Source organism: Rhinoraja longicauda, chromosome 25, assembly GCF_053455715.1.
Source record: "Rhinoraja longicauda isolate Sanriku21f chromosome 25, sRhiLon1.1, whole genome shotgun sequence".
In the NCBI taxonomy this organism is placed as follows: domain Eukaryota; kingdom Metazoa; phylum Chordata; class Chondrichthyes; order Rajiformes; family Arhynchobatidae; genus Rhinoraja; species Rhinoraja longicauda.
Window position 1 is genome coordinate 23,888,341 of NC_135977.1, and position 15,096 is coordinate 23,903,436.

Here is a 15,096-nt window from a genome sequence, read left to right on the forward strand (position 1 = left end):
AAGGATATAGGTGGAGACAGGAAGATAGAGGGAGAACTGGGGAGGGGAAGAGCGGGACAGAGGATCTATCTAAAGTTGGAGAAGTCAATGTTCATACCGCTGGGCTGCAAGCTGCCCAAGCGAAATATGAGGTGTTGTTCCTCCAATTTCCGGTGGGCCTCACTATGGCACTGGAGGTCTCGACCCGAAACGTCACCCATTCCTTCTCTCCAGAGATGCTGCCTGACCTGCTGAGTTACTCCAGCATTTTGTGAATAAATACCCTCGATTTGTACCAGCATCTGCAGTTATCTTCTTACACTAACAAGTTCACTGCATTTGTTTTAAGCTTTAAATAATCTGCGAGGGAAAGAAACTATGAAGCAATGGCTGAATGTTGGTATCAATCTGCTCAAGTTGATTAATCAGGCAATGCAGAAGATAATATCTATAATGAGGGTGCACAATATACATGGCTATAACCCAGCAATTCCTCCATCTCAAACATTCAGGATCTCTTAGGATATCTTGGCAGAAAGCCAATGTCAAATAATATGATCTGTATTTGTTTTGAATTAAAATTCGATACTCTTCGAAGAACGTTGTGTTCTTTTTTCCAGATTGAAGATATTAGAAAGATGTAGTTTAGTCAGCAATCCATCTGCTCTTTTACACTAAGTGGTCATGCTGGAATGAAAACGTAAAGTACATGGTCAATGCAAATTCAGCTTGAAGAGTTGCTTACAAATGACCTCAATAAAAATTATCTGAAATAGTCTCAGAGGCTGAATTTGAAGCAGTTTTACAGACTTGAAACTACCCACATTTTGCCAAATTCCAGCCACTTTCTTGTGAAAATATTGCTCCTTGGATTTCCTTTGAATCTCTTCATGTTTACCCTAAATCCACATCCTCTAGTTTTGGAACCTATGCAATGCAGAATAATTTCCTGCCATCTACTCTGTCTATGCCCTGCACTATTTTAACTCTGAAGAAGGGTCACGGCCTGAAACGTCACCCATTCCTTCTCTCCAGAGATGCTGCCAGACCCGCTGAGTTGCTCCAGCATTTTGTGTTTATCTTCGATGTAAATCAGCATCTGGAGTTCCTTCCTACACAATTTTATAGACCTGCTCCAAGAAAACAAAAAAGCCAGGCTCTCCAGTGTGCCTTCAGTAGTGAAATGCTCCATTCCCAGGCAATATCCTGGTGAAGCTTCCTGTGCAAACATGTCCTCTGCTGGGTGTGGCCTACCAATGTTTTGTAAAATAGTTCCACAACCTCCTTGCTTTCATCTTTTTCTCCCTGTTAAGTAATGCTAGTGTTCTGCACACGGCTTTTTACCACTTACCTGCCCTGTGCTGCTACCCTCAGATCTTTGGATTTGTAAGGTTGTCAACAGCCTTGCTCAAGTTCATGTACACTACATCAGCTGTACTTCCCTCACCAATTAAATTGACTAGGCAGAAGTTTGTTACAGGGTAACAAATTTATGCTGACTATCTTTGACTAATCCCTATCTTTCCAAGTGTAGATTAACACCATACCTCAGATTTATTTCCAATAATTTCTGTATCACTGACGTTAGATTCAAAGGCCTGTAGGCTTATCTCTGCTGCATCTATTGAAGGAGGGTGCCATGTTTGCTGTCATTTACTTTACTTTAGAGATACAGCATGAAAACAGGCCCGTCAGCCCAGTGAGTCCGTGCTGATCAACGATCACCCTGTACATTAGCACTATCCTGCACACTACGGACGATTTACAATTTACAGAAGCCAATTAACTGACAAACCTGTACACCTTTGGAGTGTGGGAGGAATCTGGAGCACCCAGTGAAAATCCACGCAGTCACAGGGAGACCGTACAAACTCTGTACAGACAGCACTCATAGTCAGGATTGAACCCAGGTTTCTGGAGTGTAATACAGCAACCCAACCGCTGTGCCACCTCTGTACCGTCCTCTAATTATCTGGCACCTCATCATTTAAAAATGTCTGTCGGCCACAGCAATCTTCGACCTTGCCTTTTATAGCAGTTTGGAATACATCTCATCAAGGCCCATTGATTATGTCCACCTTTCAACCTGCTAACATACCTAATACTTTCTCCTTTTTAATGTTAACATGTTCTAAAAGTTCACTGTCTCCCCTCAGAAATCTCCGCGACAATATCTTTCAAAGTAAATGCAGGTGAAAAGTATTATTTTAAGACCTCGTGCATTTCACACTTTGCCCCTGTGGTCTCTGATGGACTTTACTCTCTGATGGACTTATCTACAGAGCTTGATAGGCCTATAGTATACGACTAGCAAAGTGAACACCCCTTTTTGTTGTCGCCTTCTACAAAAATGGCCTCATTTGATGAACCTTCTAAGATACCCTCATTACTGTAGCAGCCGACTTCCTAATTAATATTGCAATGCCACCTTCTTTTATATTCCACTCCCCAACATCCTTGCAAGCTTTTGATCATGGGCTGCTGAGTTGCCAGTCCTTCACCCTTGTCTCGGGGGGGGGGGGGGTTAACCTGTGTCAGTGAGCTATAAAATCAGCTTGCACATTTGCTGATGGTCGTTGCCTGCAGGCATCAGAGCTGCCTGTCATTGTCACTGAAAATCCTTGGAATGTGGTCTCAACTTTGAAGTACACTTTGCAAGGAAGTCAGAGCCATCGAAAAGCAGCGCCACAGGAAATGTGGAAATTGTACCAATGCATCCATTCTGATGTACTAAATGCCCCCCAAGACATTGTGAGCAGTGTTTGTATAATACAGACAGATCGGCGCTCCAATCTGATGAAAGACTGCTGCAGGCAATGACACTTGCAGAATGGAACTGCACAAACAGCCCATTGATCATTCAGCAGGCAAGCACAATGGGGAAGCAACGAATGTATGTCAGAGTGAGGGCACTTCTGGGATGGTTGGTGACTCAGTCTAGCATTTGCTTGTTTTACTGGGATTTTAAAGTGGTGAGCATTACTTACATTTTTTCCCAAGTTTCAATTGTTAATGGAAGAATGAGTATCCTGCATATCGAAGACCTTGCTACATGTGTAAATAACAGAGGAATTGATATCTGCATGTTTGAATTGCACTCTGAAGTTGTTGGCCAAATTTCCTGATGGGCAAGACTTCATCCAGAAATGGTCACAATTGTATTAAAGCACATACAAAATGATATTGCACATCAAAATAATGGGTCGATTTTCCCAGTGTTTATCTTCAATCCTGATGATGAAACAAACCTTGCAGTATTGCTGCCACGAATGTGAAGAGTGCTATTTTTAGTGTAATAAGTAACCCAGTAGAAGTAAACAGCATCTCTACCGAATGAGCTCAATGCCTTGTATATCCCTGCTCTGAACAGTCAAAAAGAGTTCCATCTAGGTGCGTACCCACATCCCCCACTTGGTCTGTCCCATGCATCTTGGTGGCAGGTCAGATCTGCTTTTATGAAGGCAAACTATCAGAAGGCTGCTGGCCTGGATAGAGTCCCTGACGAGTTCTGAAATTGTGCGCCAGTCAACTGGCCACATTCTTCGCTGATATCTTCATCTTCACCCTCTTACTTCAGCAGTGTACCAAGGAAGTGTCCATCATTCCAGTCTCCAAGAAGAATAAATGACTACCACCTAGTAGCTCTAACGTAGACCATAATGAAATGATTTGAAAGATTGTTAATGGCCCGTATCTGTGTCAGTCGTCCAGGCAATTTAGCCCCTTTGCATTATGCGTACAGGACAAGTAGGTCAACAGAGGATGCCATCTCCTTTGCAATAGATAGAGCTCTGGACTACCTTGATAATAAGAACCCATATTAGGATGCTTTCAAATGATTACACCTCAGCCATATAATATCAAAAAAGCCCATCTCTAAACTTCTGAGCCTTGGGCTTCGTAGCTCCATCTGCAGCTGGCTTCTGGACTACCTGACCAGCAGAACTCATTCAATTAAAATTGGTCATATTATTTCCTCCACCCTGACCATCAATACTGCTGCCCCTTAGGGTTGTGTGCTCAGTCCTCTGGTCTACTTCCCGTACACTCATGACCGTGTGGCCTGGTACAATGCCTGCTCAATCTTTTAACTTCGCCGATTATACCACTCTTGACGACTGCATTTATGTCACTGATACAATTCAACTTCATTGACATTTTCTCTCAATTGCACCCTTGTTTCCACATTATCTGACTGCTACGCCGATATCCAGCTCTGAATAAGCACGTTTGTGCTCTTAGTAGATCAATACCATCTCTTTAGTCTTTACCACAATTTGTTTCTGAGTCTGCTGGGTAGATGTCGGATGCACATCTGTACTTAAATCACTCAGTCTAAACCTTAACTTTCTACAGTTCTGCTATTGATGGTCGCAATTTACCGCTTCTAGCTTCTTGAACATCTTCAATTTTAATGGCTCCTTCTATGGTGCTTTCCTCTGCTAAAGCTCTCAGCTGGTACAAGACTTTGGAGAGGCCACATCTGGATTACTGTGTTCTATTCTGGTTACATAATAATGCAAGGAAGGAAGTCATTAAGCTGGAAAAAGTGCAGAAAGGATTTACAAGGATGTTGTCACAACTTGAGGGCCTGAGCAATAGGGAGAAGTTGGGTAGGCTAGGGCTTTATTCCTTGGAGCACAGATGGTGGAGGGGTGATCTTACAGAGATGTATAAAATCATGAGGGGAACCGAGGGGGTTAATGCACCGTCTTTTTCCAAGAATAGGGGAATCGAAAACCAGAGGACATACGATTAATGTTAGAGTGGAACAATTTAATGTGAAGCTGAGGGGCAACTTTAGCACTGAGATGGTGGGTGTATATGGAACAAGCTGCCAGAGGAAGCAGTTGAGGCAGGTAATATAACACCATTTAAAAGACACTTGGACAGGTACATGGATGGCAAAGGTTTAGAGCGATATGGGGCAAACGCAGGGAAAAGGGACTAATATAGATGGGACATCTTGGTCATCATGGATGGGCCGAAGGGCCTGTTTCTGTGCAATTCCTTTCTCAAATCTCATTGCTTTATCTTTTTCCTATTTTTAAGTCATGTCTTGATACCGTTTCACTGTCACTGTATTAAGGTTCCGTATTGTCAAATTTTATTTGGTAAGCGCATCTGCAGATTGTCCATGAATGCTTAGGCACATTGAAGATGATACATCAGACATATTGCTGGCAGTAACATCATTTGGATGCCATCACCAGTGTACACACCTTTAAAATAACAAAGTAGCTTTACTTGAAAAATATTTCAGACTATTCAGTTGATTGAGTTGCACAATTTTGACTATTTACTTCTGTCAGCTGTATAAATGAGGAAGTCCTTGAAGGATACCTTTTACATTCAGTCAGAATGGGCTGCTTTAGAGTAAATTTATTTTCTGTAATACGACCTTTATGGGCGTAATTCATATTATTCTGATCAGAACAGTATCTTTTTATTTTTAAATTAGTTACTTAAAAAAATGTCTGTCAGAGGGATCTCTCTGGGACTAGAAGATCCTTTTAGTCATTGCACTGCAGTTGATATGTTATCAGAAAGTCAAAGTCAGTGGGATGACTGCTTGAGACCCATTTACTGCATCTATTCAGATAAAGGCGCTCCATGCAGTGTTCCGTGGTGGCACGGCTGCGTTTGTTCCGAGGCCCAACGTCCGCCGCGGACGGTGGACCTGCGTCACAAACCAGAACCTGCCCGGAAGGCTCGGCTCGCCCACCGGATCGAGGACCGATGGGAAGCCGCCTGGAGGGCCGTTAAGCGGATCAGCTGCAGGAGGGAATGCACGGCCTCGATGGTGGAGTGGGCTGCTGGAGGTCCTGCAACTACCTGGGGGCTCGGCTAGACTGGGTGCTGCTCCAAGAGGTCGAGCACATGGACCGGACGCGGCCAACCGCGGTGGAGCACTGGCGGAGGACCAATGGCTACCCTTAACCAGGCCGATCCTGCAATGCCACCAGGACAACAGGCCTTCATGGTCAGATCAAGATCCCTGCACTTAGAGCAACTGGGACCTGAAAATGGTGCCAAACTGGCCACTCTGCATACTGTCTCACTGTACTACTATACATTTGTACTGTATCTGAGATGCTTATCTAATATGTATCTAAGTGCTTATGTATAGTGATACTTGTACTGAACTAAAAACAAAAATGAATTTCACTGTACCTCAGTACATGTGACAAAGTGCCATACATAGGTCAAGTTCTAATTTTGATCTCCCTCATTTTAGCAGACGTTTAGGTAATTTTGCTGTATCATCATCGTAAATGAGTTTATAACAAGAATGAACTTCAAAATTAAACTATAGCCGGTCTTCATTGTATATATTTTTTCAAATAGCAATTTGTGAATTGGGGGTTTGCAATGAAAAATGTCCTGCTTGAAAATTTATTCAAAGCCGGAAAATGATTTCTGCAAATCAAAGATTAATCTGTATTCTGCTCAACACTCTCGTACATGGAACAATGAAGTAACATATGAAATGTTCGTCTTTGTCTTTTCAGGGCTGGAGTTTGCCTATTCAGCTGCACCTAAATCTATGCAAAGTGCCATCATGGGTCTATTCTTTTTCTTTACTGGAGTTGGCTCCTTTGTTGGTTCAGGACTTCTCGCCCTGGTATCGGTGGACGGAATAGGTTGGATGAATTGCAAAAGTGATTTTGGTGAGTAAACACAGCTTAATGTAGATAGTAGTAGTGCTGCAGCTACACAGCTCCAGCAACCTGGTTCAATTCTGATCCTCCATGGCTAAGTTTGTGGAGTTTGCATGTTCTTCCGGAGACCACATCAGATTCCTCTGAATACTCATGTTTCCTTCTACAACTGTTAATTGGCCATTGTCAGTTGCTCCTATGGTGCAGGTGAATGGAAAAAATCTGCAGGGTGTTGAAGGGAGTGTGGGAAGAATAGGCTACGTGGAAATTTGTAGGATGGGAGAATGGGATCACTGTGATCTGGAATGGATTTAACAGGATTTTTTTACACAAAAGGTAGTGGGTGTATGGAACGAGCTGCCAGAGGAGGTAGTTAAGGCAGGTACTATCGCAACAATAAACATTTAGATAGGTACATAGATAGGTATAGAGAGATATCGTCCAAACGCAGGCGGATGGGACAAGTGTAGATGGGATATGTTGGCTGGTGTGTGCAAGTTAGGCCGAAGGGCCTGTTTCCATATTGTATGACTCTATGACAAAATGGCCTCCTTTTATGTTATAAGACATGGTAATCAGTTGCATCAGGTTTTCAGGAATTGCATTGGCTGAAAGGAGATATTAAAGCAGTACCTGGTTTAAACCATTTATACCAAATTTTAAAAGACATGGAAGCTGAATTAATTAACTGTATTTTCATGCATATTTTCATAAAAGTTGCCCAATGTCTCTCTCTTAATGGTGCCAGTTTATCATTTTCATCCACATGAGAGAGTAGTTCCGATCTCTGTTTGGCTTTATATCCACAATATTCACCCGATATTTTATTGTTTTGCATTAACAGCCTGAAGTAATAAATGCTAAAAAAACAAACAGGGATTTGCAAAGGGATTTTCTTAAGCTCCGTGCAAGTAATGCAGTCAGATTATTGTCTCAAATCAAATAAAATCGATTGGCAATCTGTCATCTCTCTCACTATTGTGCGTAAAAACCTCATCCATCCGCAACCTCACCTCGCTTGAAACTGATGCAGAAATGCTGATTTGCAACCCCCCTTTTTTTTTAGCCAGGATCAAATCCTCAACTTTTTTTCCCCACTCAGTATTATTTTCAGCAAGCTCTGGAAAGTTGAACTAATCCAAAACACTACCTGACAATTTTTCTTCTCAACCAATATCTCAAACCAAAGCAAAAACAGCAGCAATGCAATTTATGTTATGAAATTATTCTCAAAGTTGTGCCTTGGGAATAATGAAACGCTTGAGGGTATCCTAGTGCTTGAAAATATTGAAGAACACAACCCCAATTTCAATAACAATGTAACCAAATTCTAGATAAAAGCTGAATTGGAATGAAAAAAAATCTGCTTGTTTGCTTTGAAATTGACTGATGTTTATCAGACTCGTGTCTCTTCAGAAGTAGCATGATAATTTGTTTTCTATTTTTCCATTTAAAAAAAAAAGGTCCAGGGCCAAAGTGTTTTTGATTTTATGTGTCATAAAAACCTCTTAGCAACCATGAAGTTTTTCTGCAGGATTTTGTTTGTAGGCAGAAGTATTCACTACGTTGTAATACAATTGACAACTGAGTCATTCAACAGCTGACTTGGCAACTCATGATTTTGTATTATTAAGCCATGAAAATGTTTAATTTCAGCGCTGCATGTGTTTGTTATAGAGATTTGTTTTGATGAGTTGTTTTATACAAATTTGAATCACAGGACGTTACGTTACCTGTGATTTCAAAGATTGTGGTTTTCAAAAATGCAAAAAGCAAACAAGCAGATTTTTTTTCATTCCAATTCAGCTTTTATCTGGATTTAGTTACATTGTTACATTGCTTGTTCTGATATCTCCAGCATTTTATGTTATTACTAGACCAAGTGGACCCGTTGGCCCCAAGCCTCTCCTGCATTGGTGCAGCACCCTCTCCTTCCTCTCCCCCCCCCCCAGATTGGCTGAGCAATATGTCAAAGCAGCAAGCAGAGCTTTCAATTTTTAATAATATTTTTAAAATATTACACACGGCACTAAATCAAATATTTAAACGTGCATGTGATTGTACTGGAAGTTGAAATACCATGACAAATAAAGAAATCAATGCCTTTAGTATTTGAGAGAATTGTACTACACAACCAATAAATTATTTTTTAAAAAGTTGACCCTGCAGTAATTATTTCTCCCGATGCCATTTTTAAACTGTTGGACTTTGCACAACATGCTCTTCGTGTTTTAAACAGGACGTGTTCATTAGTGTATAAAATAATGAGAGGAATAGAACAGGTAGACGCACAGAGTCTTTTGCCCAGAGTAGGGGAATCGAGGACCAGAGGACATAGGTTTGCGGTAATGGGGAAAAGATTTAATAGGAATCTGAAGGGTAACTTTTCCACACAAAAGATGTTTGGTGTATGGAACGAGCTGCTAGTGGAGGTAGTTGAGGCACAACGTTTAAGAAACAATTAGACAGGTAAGAGTCAAGAGAGTACATGGATAGGACCGGTTTAGAGGGATATGAGCCAAACGCAGGCAGGTGTGATTAGTGCAGCTGGGACATGTTGGCCGGTGTGGGCAAGTTTGGCCGAAGGGCCAGTTTCCACACTGTATCACTCTATTAATAACCTAAATCATGTCAAGTGATCTCCCCTTGATTACAGTGAAGAAATCACCAAATTTGCTCTCCATGGAAAATAACTGACAACAACTTGGTAAAAGACTGAGCAAGCATAGAACTCCTGAAGCTGCCAGCAGTTTCACTAACAATAACAAGCACTGATGGTTTTCTCATCAAAATATAGTCCAGTGTGTAATCAGATATAATGATAAGATACAATATGCAATTTTACAATCCAATCAATGGCACTAAATTGCAAATAAATCAATTCAAGTCAGACTACTGCTGGTATTCCAGGCCTGTATGCCACTGAATATGAAGAACCAAACAAAATCGATCTTTTTTTTAAAACAGTAGTGTGTTGTTGTTTGGGACGATTTACTTGTTAGACTTTAATTGATATCCTTAAGGTAATTCATTCTGACAAAACATGCATGTCTTGAGCGTTCTATGTAATTAGACTCATTGTTACATGAGCTGAACAACTTATTTTTGTTATTCTCCAAAATCTAATGCCATTAGTTAATAGATACATCTGCTTCATGTTGCTCCAGTTTGCAGAAGAACCCCATTCCACAAGCAATCCAATTCGTATGCTGTTTTCCACTTGAGACACAATATCTTAACGTTTGAATTGTAGAAATGAATTATTGCGAATGATATTCTGTCTACTTCCAACAAAAACAGGAGTTGCAGTTCTAAAAGGGTGGTGGCAATTTTGTGCTCACTTCATTACATCTGTATAATTCTGTAGTTTGCTGTGCCAGAAGTAGTTTTGCACTCTTAATAGTTATTAACTTGCTCCATCTCATGTTCTTGCCTTAGGCCTGATAGTTATTGAGAAGTTATTCTTTCCCAATGCTGTGCTTAGAATTCAGCTTCTCCCCACAAGCTTCGTGTTCTGGGCATGAAGGGAAGCCAATTTTCTGTAATGAAGTTGGACTCTGAGGTCTGGGTTCAAATGCTTTATCAGGACTTGGAACACCCACAAGTTAGATATATTACGTTTTCCTTTGAAACCCCAGCTGATCTCCTTGTCAAACCAAAATCATACAAAATGTATTTTACCAAAATCAATACATTACAGTGCACTCTGATGCCTAAGTATTCACTCTGTTAAAAAAAGAAAATCTGCATGGTCCTTCTGCTTTTGTCAATGACCCTCAATCTTTGTTGATCAATCAGGGAGTACTCTTCCTATTTATGTTTATTTGGTGCAGTCATGCATTTGTTTAGATATAAGAAAGCAAAGCTCTGAGTAGTCTCTTTTGTGCCATTTGCATATGCCAAGCAAAGAAGTTATGCTTGTATTCTAAGTTATTTGGTATTAATTGCATCTTTAAACCATGATGCTGAAAATGATTGGCATTCTAATGTCCAGTGGAGGTGGGGTGCAGGGGCTTTGTAGCCAGTTCCACTGCAAGGCTCCTGAGGGAAGTTGGAGTCAGAGGGCAGGCCCAAAGGAGGGCAATCAAAGAACTTGCAAATGCCGCCGAACGGAGCAGTCACTGGCTGTGGCTGAAAAGAAAAGATACTGTCTGGGCTGCCACGTGACCATCTAGAGGCTAACCATAAGACACACACCCAGGGCTGATCACCCTGTGGTGGGCCTGCCTCGACTGAGGGTGTCTTGTGATAAAAGGCCGAAACACCCAGTGACGTTGAGGTACACAACTGAAGATGTGTCTGAATGGTAGCAACATCACCTAGTGGTCACCCACAAGAACAACACCAGTCAATTGTAGTGCAACTTTAGGGATTGTAACATCTAGTCCTACTAATCAACCCTCTTTTGTCATTCTCTAAAAGAAAGGTTCTATTCCAAAGTGTGTGTGCATTACTAGTGTTGAGTACCAGAAATATATAGCTTGCTGGATTTAATTGCATCATATTTCATGGTGTGAACGATTAGAGTTGATTTGTCAAATGGAGGAATAAAACAATACTAATCTTAAATTCCTCAACATCAATAAAGCTATATGAGGAAATCTTAAATTATAACTTGGTAAATTTTCATGCTCCGTGCTTTAGATTTTGCATGTATTTCAGTCTCATTACCAGGCATAATTTTGTTACAGTACTAAATCTTAGTTCCCTGGTTTTAATGGGGTATTTTATGTAATTTAGTTCAAGAGCAAATTGTCTTTCCGTACATTCTGCCTTGATCTCAATGTAGTTATTTAAAGCAATGAGCACTGCATTTTGATTTAAATGCATTGGTTATCACACTAAACGTGATGGATGTGGAGGGATTGTAATTCCCCACCTGTCTCAGTGGGAGTAAAGTGTATTTTTGAACCAGATGAATTATTTTATTCTGAAGTCCAGAAACTTGAAATACAACTCTAAATGTTAACAGGGGCTTTCCAGATTACAAATACTGTAAACTGATTTACGGAAATCTGACTTCACACAAATTCTCCCATTCATTTTAAAAGCATTTTTCAAGCTAGTAATAACAATGTTTCATGGTATTCATTAATAACTGGATACAGTAGATATTCTATTAGTTTAATTATGGGTAGTGCAACTGTGATGATTGAATGACATGAAAGAATTATAGCACGTATAGGTAGAGCGATATAAAGTGATTTATTATTGAAAAAGGATGTTTCTGACTTATGTAGAATTCATCTTACTGACAGTTCCCAGGAATGGAACCCTTATGTAACCAGGGCACTGCCTGTATTTATTTTCAAGAAACATCCATCTTAAACAATCACTGTTTCCATACTTCATTAACTTGGAGATTGGATGCAATTGAACAGTAGGCCCACTTCTGTTCTGGCATTTTCCTACCTCCAGTTTCCCCCACCCCTACTTTCAGTCTGAAGAAGGGTTCCGACCTGAAACGTCACATATTCCTTTTCTCCAGAGATGCTGCCTGACTCGCTGAGGTACTCCAGCACTTTGTGTCAATCTTCAGTATAAACAAGCATCTGCTGTTCCTTCCTACCCATTCTGACCCAAAGCATCATCTATCCATGTCCTCCAGAGATGCTGCCTGACCCACTGAGTTACTCCAGCATGTTGTGTGCTTGAGTTTGAGAGGGAGTGGGAAACAAAACCCTGTGGGTTTCAGCTTGCACGCTTCAGTTTATTTGTCGAGCTGGAAGACGCAAACACTGCAGACCTCAGTTCCTGCTGCAAACCTCCCCACATTCCTGATCCCTGGTGTTCTTGCCATCGACTCCAGCTACATGCCCGTGTTTAGCCCTGCAGGCTGTAAATGTGCAGTTGATCAGGACTTGGTGTACTAATGAGTGAGCCAGAAGCCAAGCCATTGAGATTTCCCATTCAGTTACCTGATTCTAGGTGTTTTACTATACATCATTAGAGGAGAATCAAAGGCATCTGGTTTAAATAATTTTAACTGATCTTAGAAATCTTTTTTTTCGTTGCTCAGTATCTTAATTTGAATAAACTGAATTTTCTAAAGTTTAATTATTTTCTTTTCCTCCCACTACTCCCATCAGGTAATATCAACAAGTGCCACATGGACTACTATTTCTTCTTACTAGCAGCCGTACAGTGTATGACCCTGATCATTTTTATTGTTGTATCCGTGACATTTGATCGCCACAAATCCAAATCTGATTTGCTGCTCATCAATGGAAGAAGACAAAATGAAGAACTCCGACATAATCAGACCAGGAACTGAAAGCGGGAACCGCTACATGTGAAAATAAGTCATTATTGAGAAAGTACTTGTAACTCCTTCCTCTGGGTATGTGAAGGATTGGGTGGTATCCTTAAGCTTGCCTATTGCAGAATGAAACTTTCAGGTTGAGGAGTTGCCTGAAAGACCTGTAGCAGATAAGGCACACTACAAGTAAGTGCTGGCAGGTAATGCAGACCATTAAACCAAGCTGGTAATGTTCCTGTTAGCAGGGCAGCATATCTTTGAGTTCTACTTTCACTGCCTACGGCTACAGAAGGAAATACAGAAGGAAATCCAGAAGGTATATTGGAGTCTGGTGAAGTGCCAGTGTTCATTAAATGCCCAGCAGTATTTTAATTCAGACCCAGTAACTTTTAGCAGATGTCGATATTAAGAGTATTTCATTGCAAAGAACTGGATAGTTTTATTTAGTCTTTTGCTTGTGTTATCAAGATGATTGTAAAAATTTTAGCATCATAAATATGTGCCAGTGATGTCCTTTTGAGTCGACACCCCTTCATAAAGCAAATAAAATCTTAATTGCAACCCTCATATTTCTACAAATCATGTTTACAACTGAAGACTGAGGATAATGCATTGTGCCATTTACCAGTTGACTGATGAATAAATGAATAACTGGATTACATATTAAAAAGCAATGTAGGAAATGCTAGCTTATCATAACTTACCAAATACGCACATAACAGGTTTACATCTCGTCATTAGACTGCAGACTAACTTTTCTTATGTTGAATTGGGATAGTGTGCACTATTTTACCGACTGGCAAAAGCAATTGAACAATGTATTTTTTTTCTTCATTCTTAATCTTGTGTGTCTTTTAATTATTATTTTAACAAGCATTAAACTGAAGCTGTCAGAGATTAATTTTGGCTAAAGTATAAAATTATACAGTGCCAAATAAACATAATTTGTTTCAAATGTACAAAGATGCTTATTTACAGACGTTGCAGAATATGATGAAAGGACACCCTCTGCATCTTTATTTTTAATTTAAAGTCGTTTTTTGAAATACTGAACATATTGAATTCTTGGTGCAAATGTTTTTGATTTTATATGCTATCAAATGTTAATTATCTGCACACCCACTGGAGACTTTCATGGCTTTAGGCAAAACCAGTGTAATTGGACATTTTAATGTTTTTATTCATAGATGCTATTATTGATCCAGCACAATAAAGAGTTACCTCGATGGCTAGCAAAGTGGTAATCCCTAACGATAAATGTGGCTCTTCATGTCTTGGAGATGATCAAACATTTGGCCCTTAGGTTCATGAAATCGGTGGGAAGCATATTGCCAGCATAGCTGAAGAACAACTTACTTTTAAAAAAAATAAAAAAAAATGTGGATGGTGGATCACTGTCAAAAACAATTTGCATTTATATTTACCAAACTTAACAGGCTTGGGGATAGATTGGATGGCGGGCCTGAGAAAGATTTTTGGAGGGCATCTGAAAATGGAATCGCCAGGTTTTAACAAAGGTGGTGAAGCATTAGAGCTAGAGAATACATTATGGATCATGGCTCATGAAAATCTTCATTCTAAGTGAGAGTAAAGGGAATCCAAAGGCATAAGTCAGGAAGTTATTGTGACATTAGATGATTTAAAAATTTGAGACTTCAGAGGAACCAAGAGAAACAAGGGCACAGTGGTGTAGCGGAAGAGCTGCACAGGCCCATGTCTGACCGCTGCTTTTGAGGCTTTGAGGAAGGCAGGCTGCCCTTACAATGACAGAAGGTTGCAGCCTGGTGAGACCTGCTCCTGAGGCTCAATGAAATGAGCGAAGTATCAGAGTGAGAAAACGAACAGTGTGCCCCTCTGGGACTTCTTAGTATCTCTGCAGTTCTTGCTGAAACATGAGGACTGAGGAACAACATCAGACACGGGATAACAACAATGGGATATAAACGTTCTAAACTATATAAGCACTTTTTATCATTTTTGAACAAGCTTTTTCAAATTATTGTTATTAATAAAAATATTGATGTTTTCCACTATTTTGTCTGTCTTTTTTACAAGTTGATCACAATGTTTTGAAGTTTATCCTGCAGAGGATCAAGGTTGCTTGGTAGACCAGATGTAATGCCTTCCACAATCAGCCTCTCAAAGCACTTCATGATAGTGGATGGAAGTAGTTAAGGCACAGCATCTTGCTTTTCT

At 40.3% G+C, this 15,096-nt stretch overlaps 1 protein-coding gene across 1 annotated transcript in view; it reads left to right on the plus strand.

Annotated features, from left to right (window-relative positions):
* Positions 1-14,882, plus strand: part of slc15a4 (solute carrier family 15 member 4) — a 46,836-nt gene extending 31,954 nt beyond the window's left edge. The window contains exons 7-8 of the mRNA XM_078421700.1: positions 6,492-6,650; positions 12,731-14,882. Of these exons, the coding sequence (XP_078277826.1) occupies positions 6,492-6,650; positions 12,731-12,915 (344 nt within the window). The 3' untranslated portion in view covers positions 12,916-14,882. The remainder of the gene's footprint in view (positions 1-6,491; positions 6,651-12,730) is intronic.
* Positions 14,883-15,096: the final 214 nt, after the last annotated feature.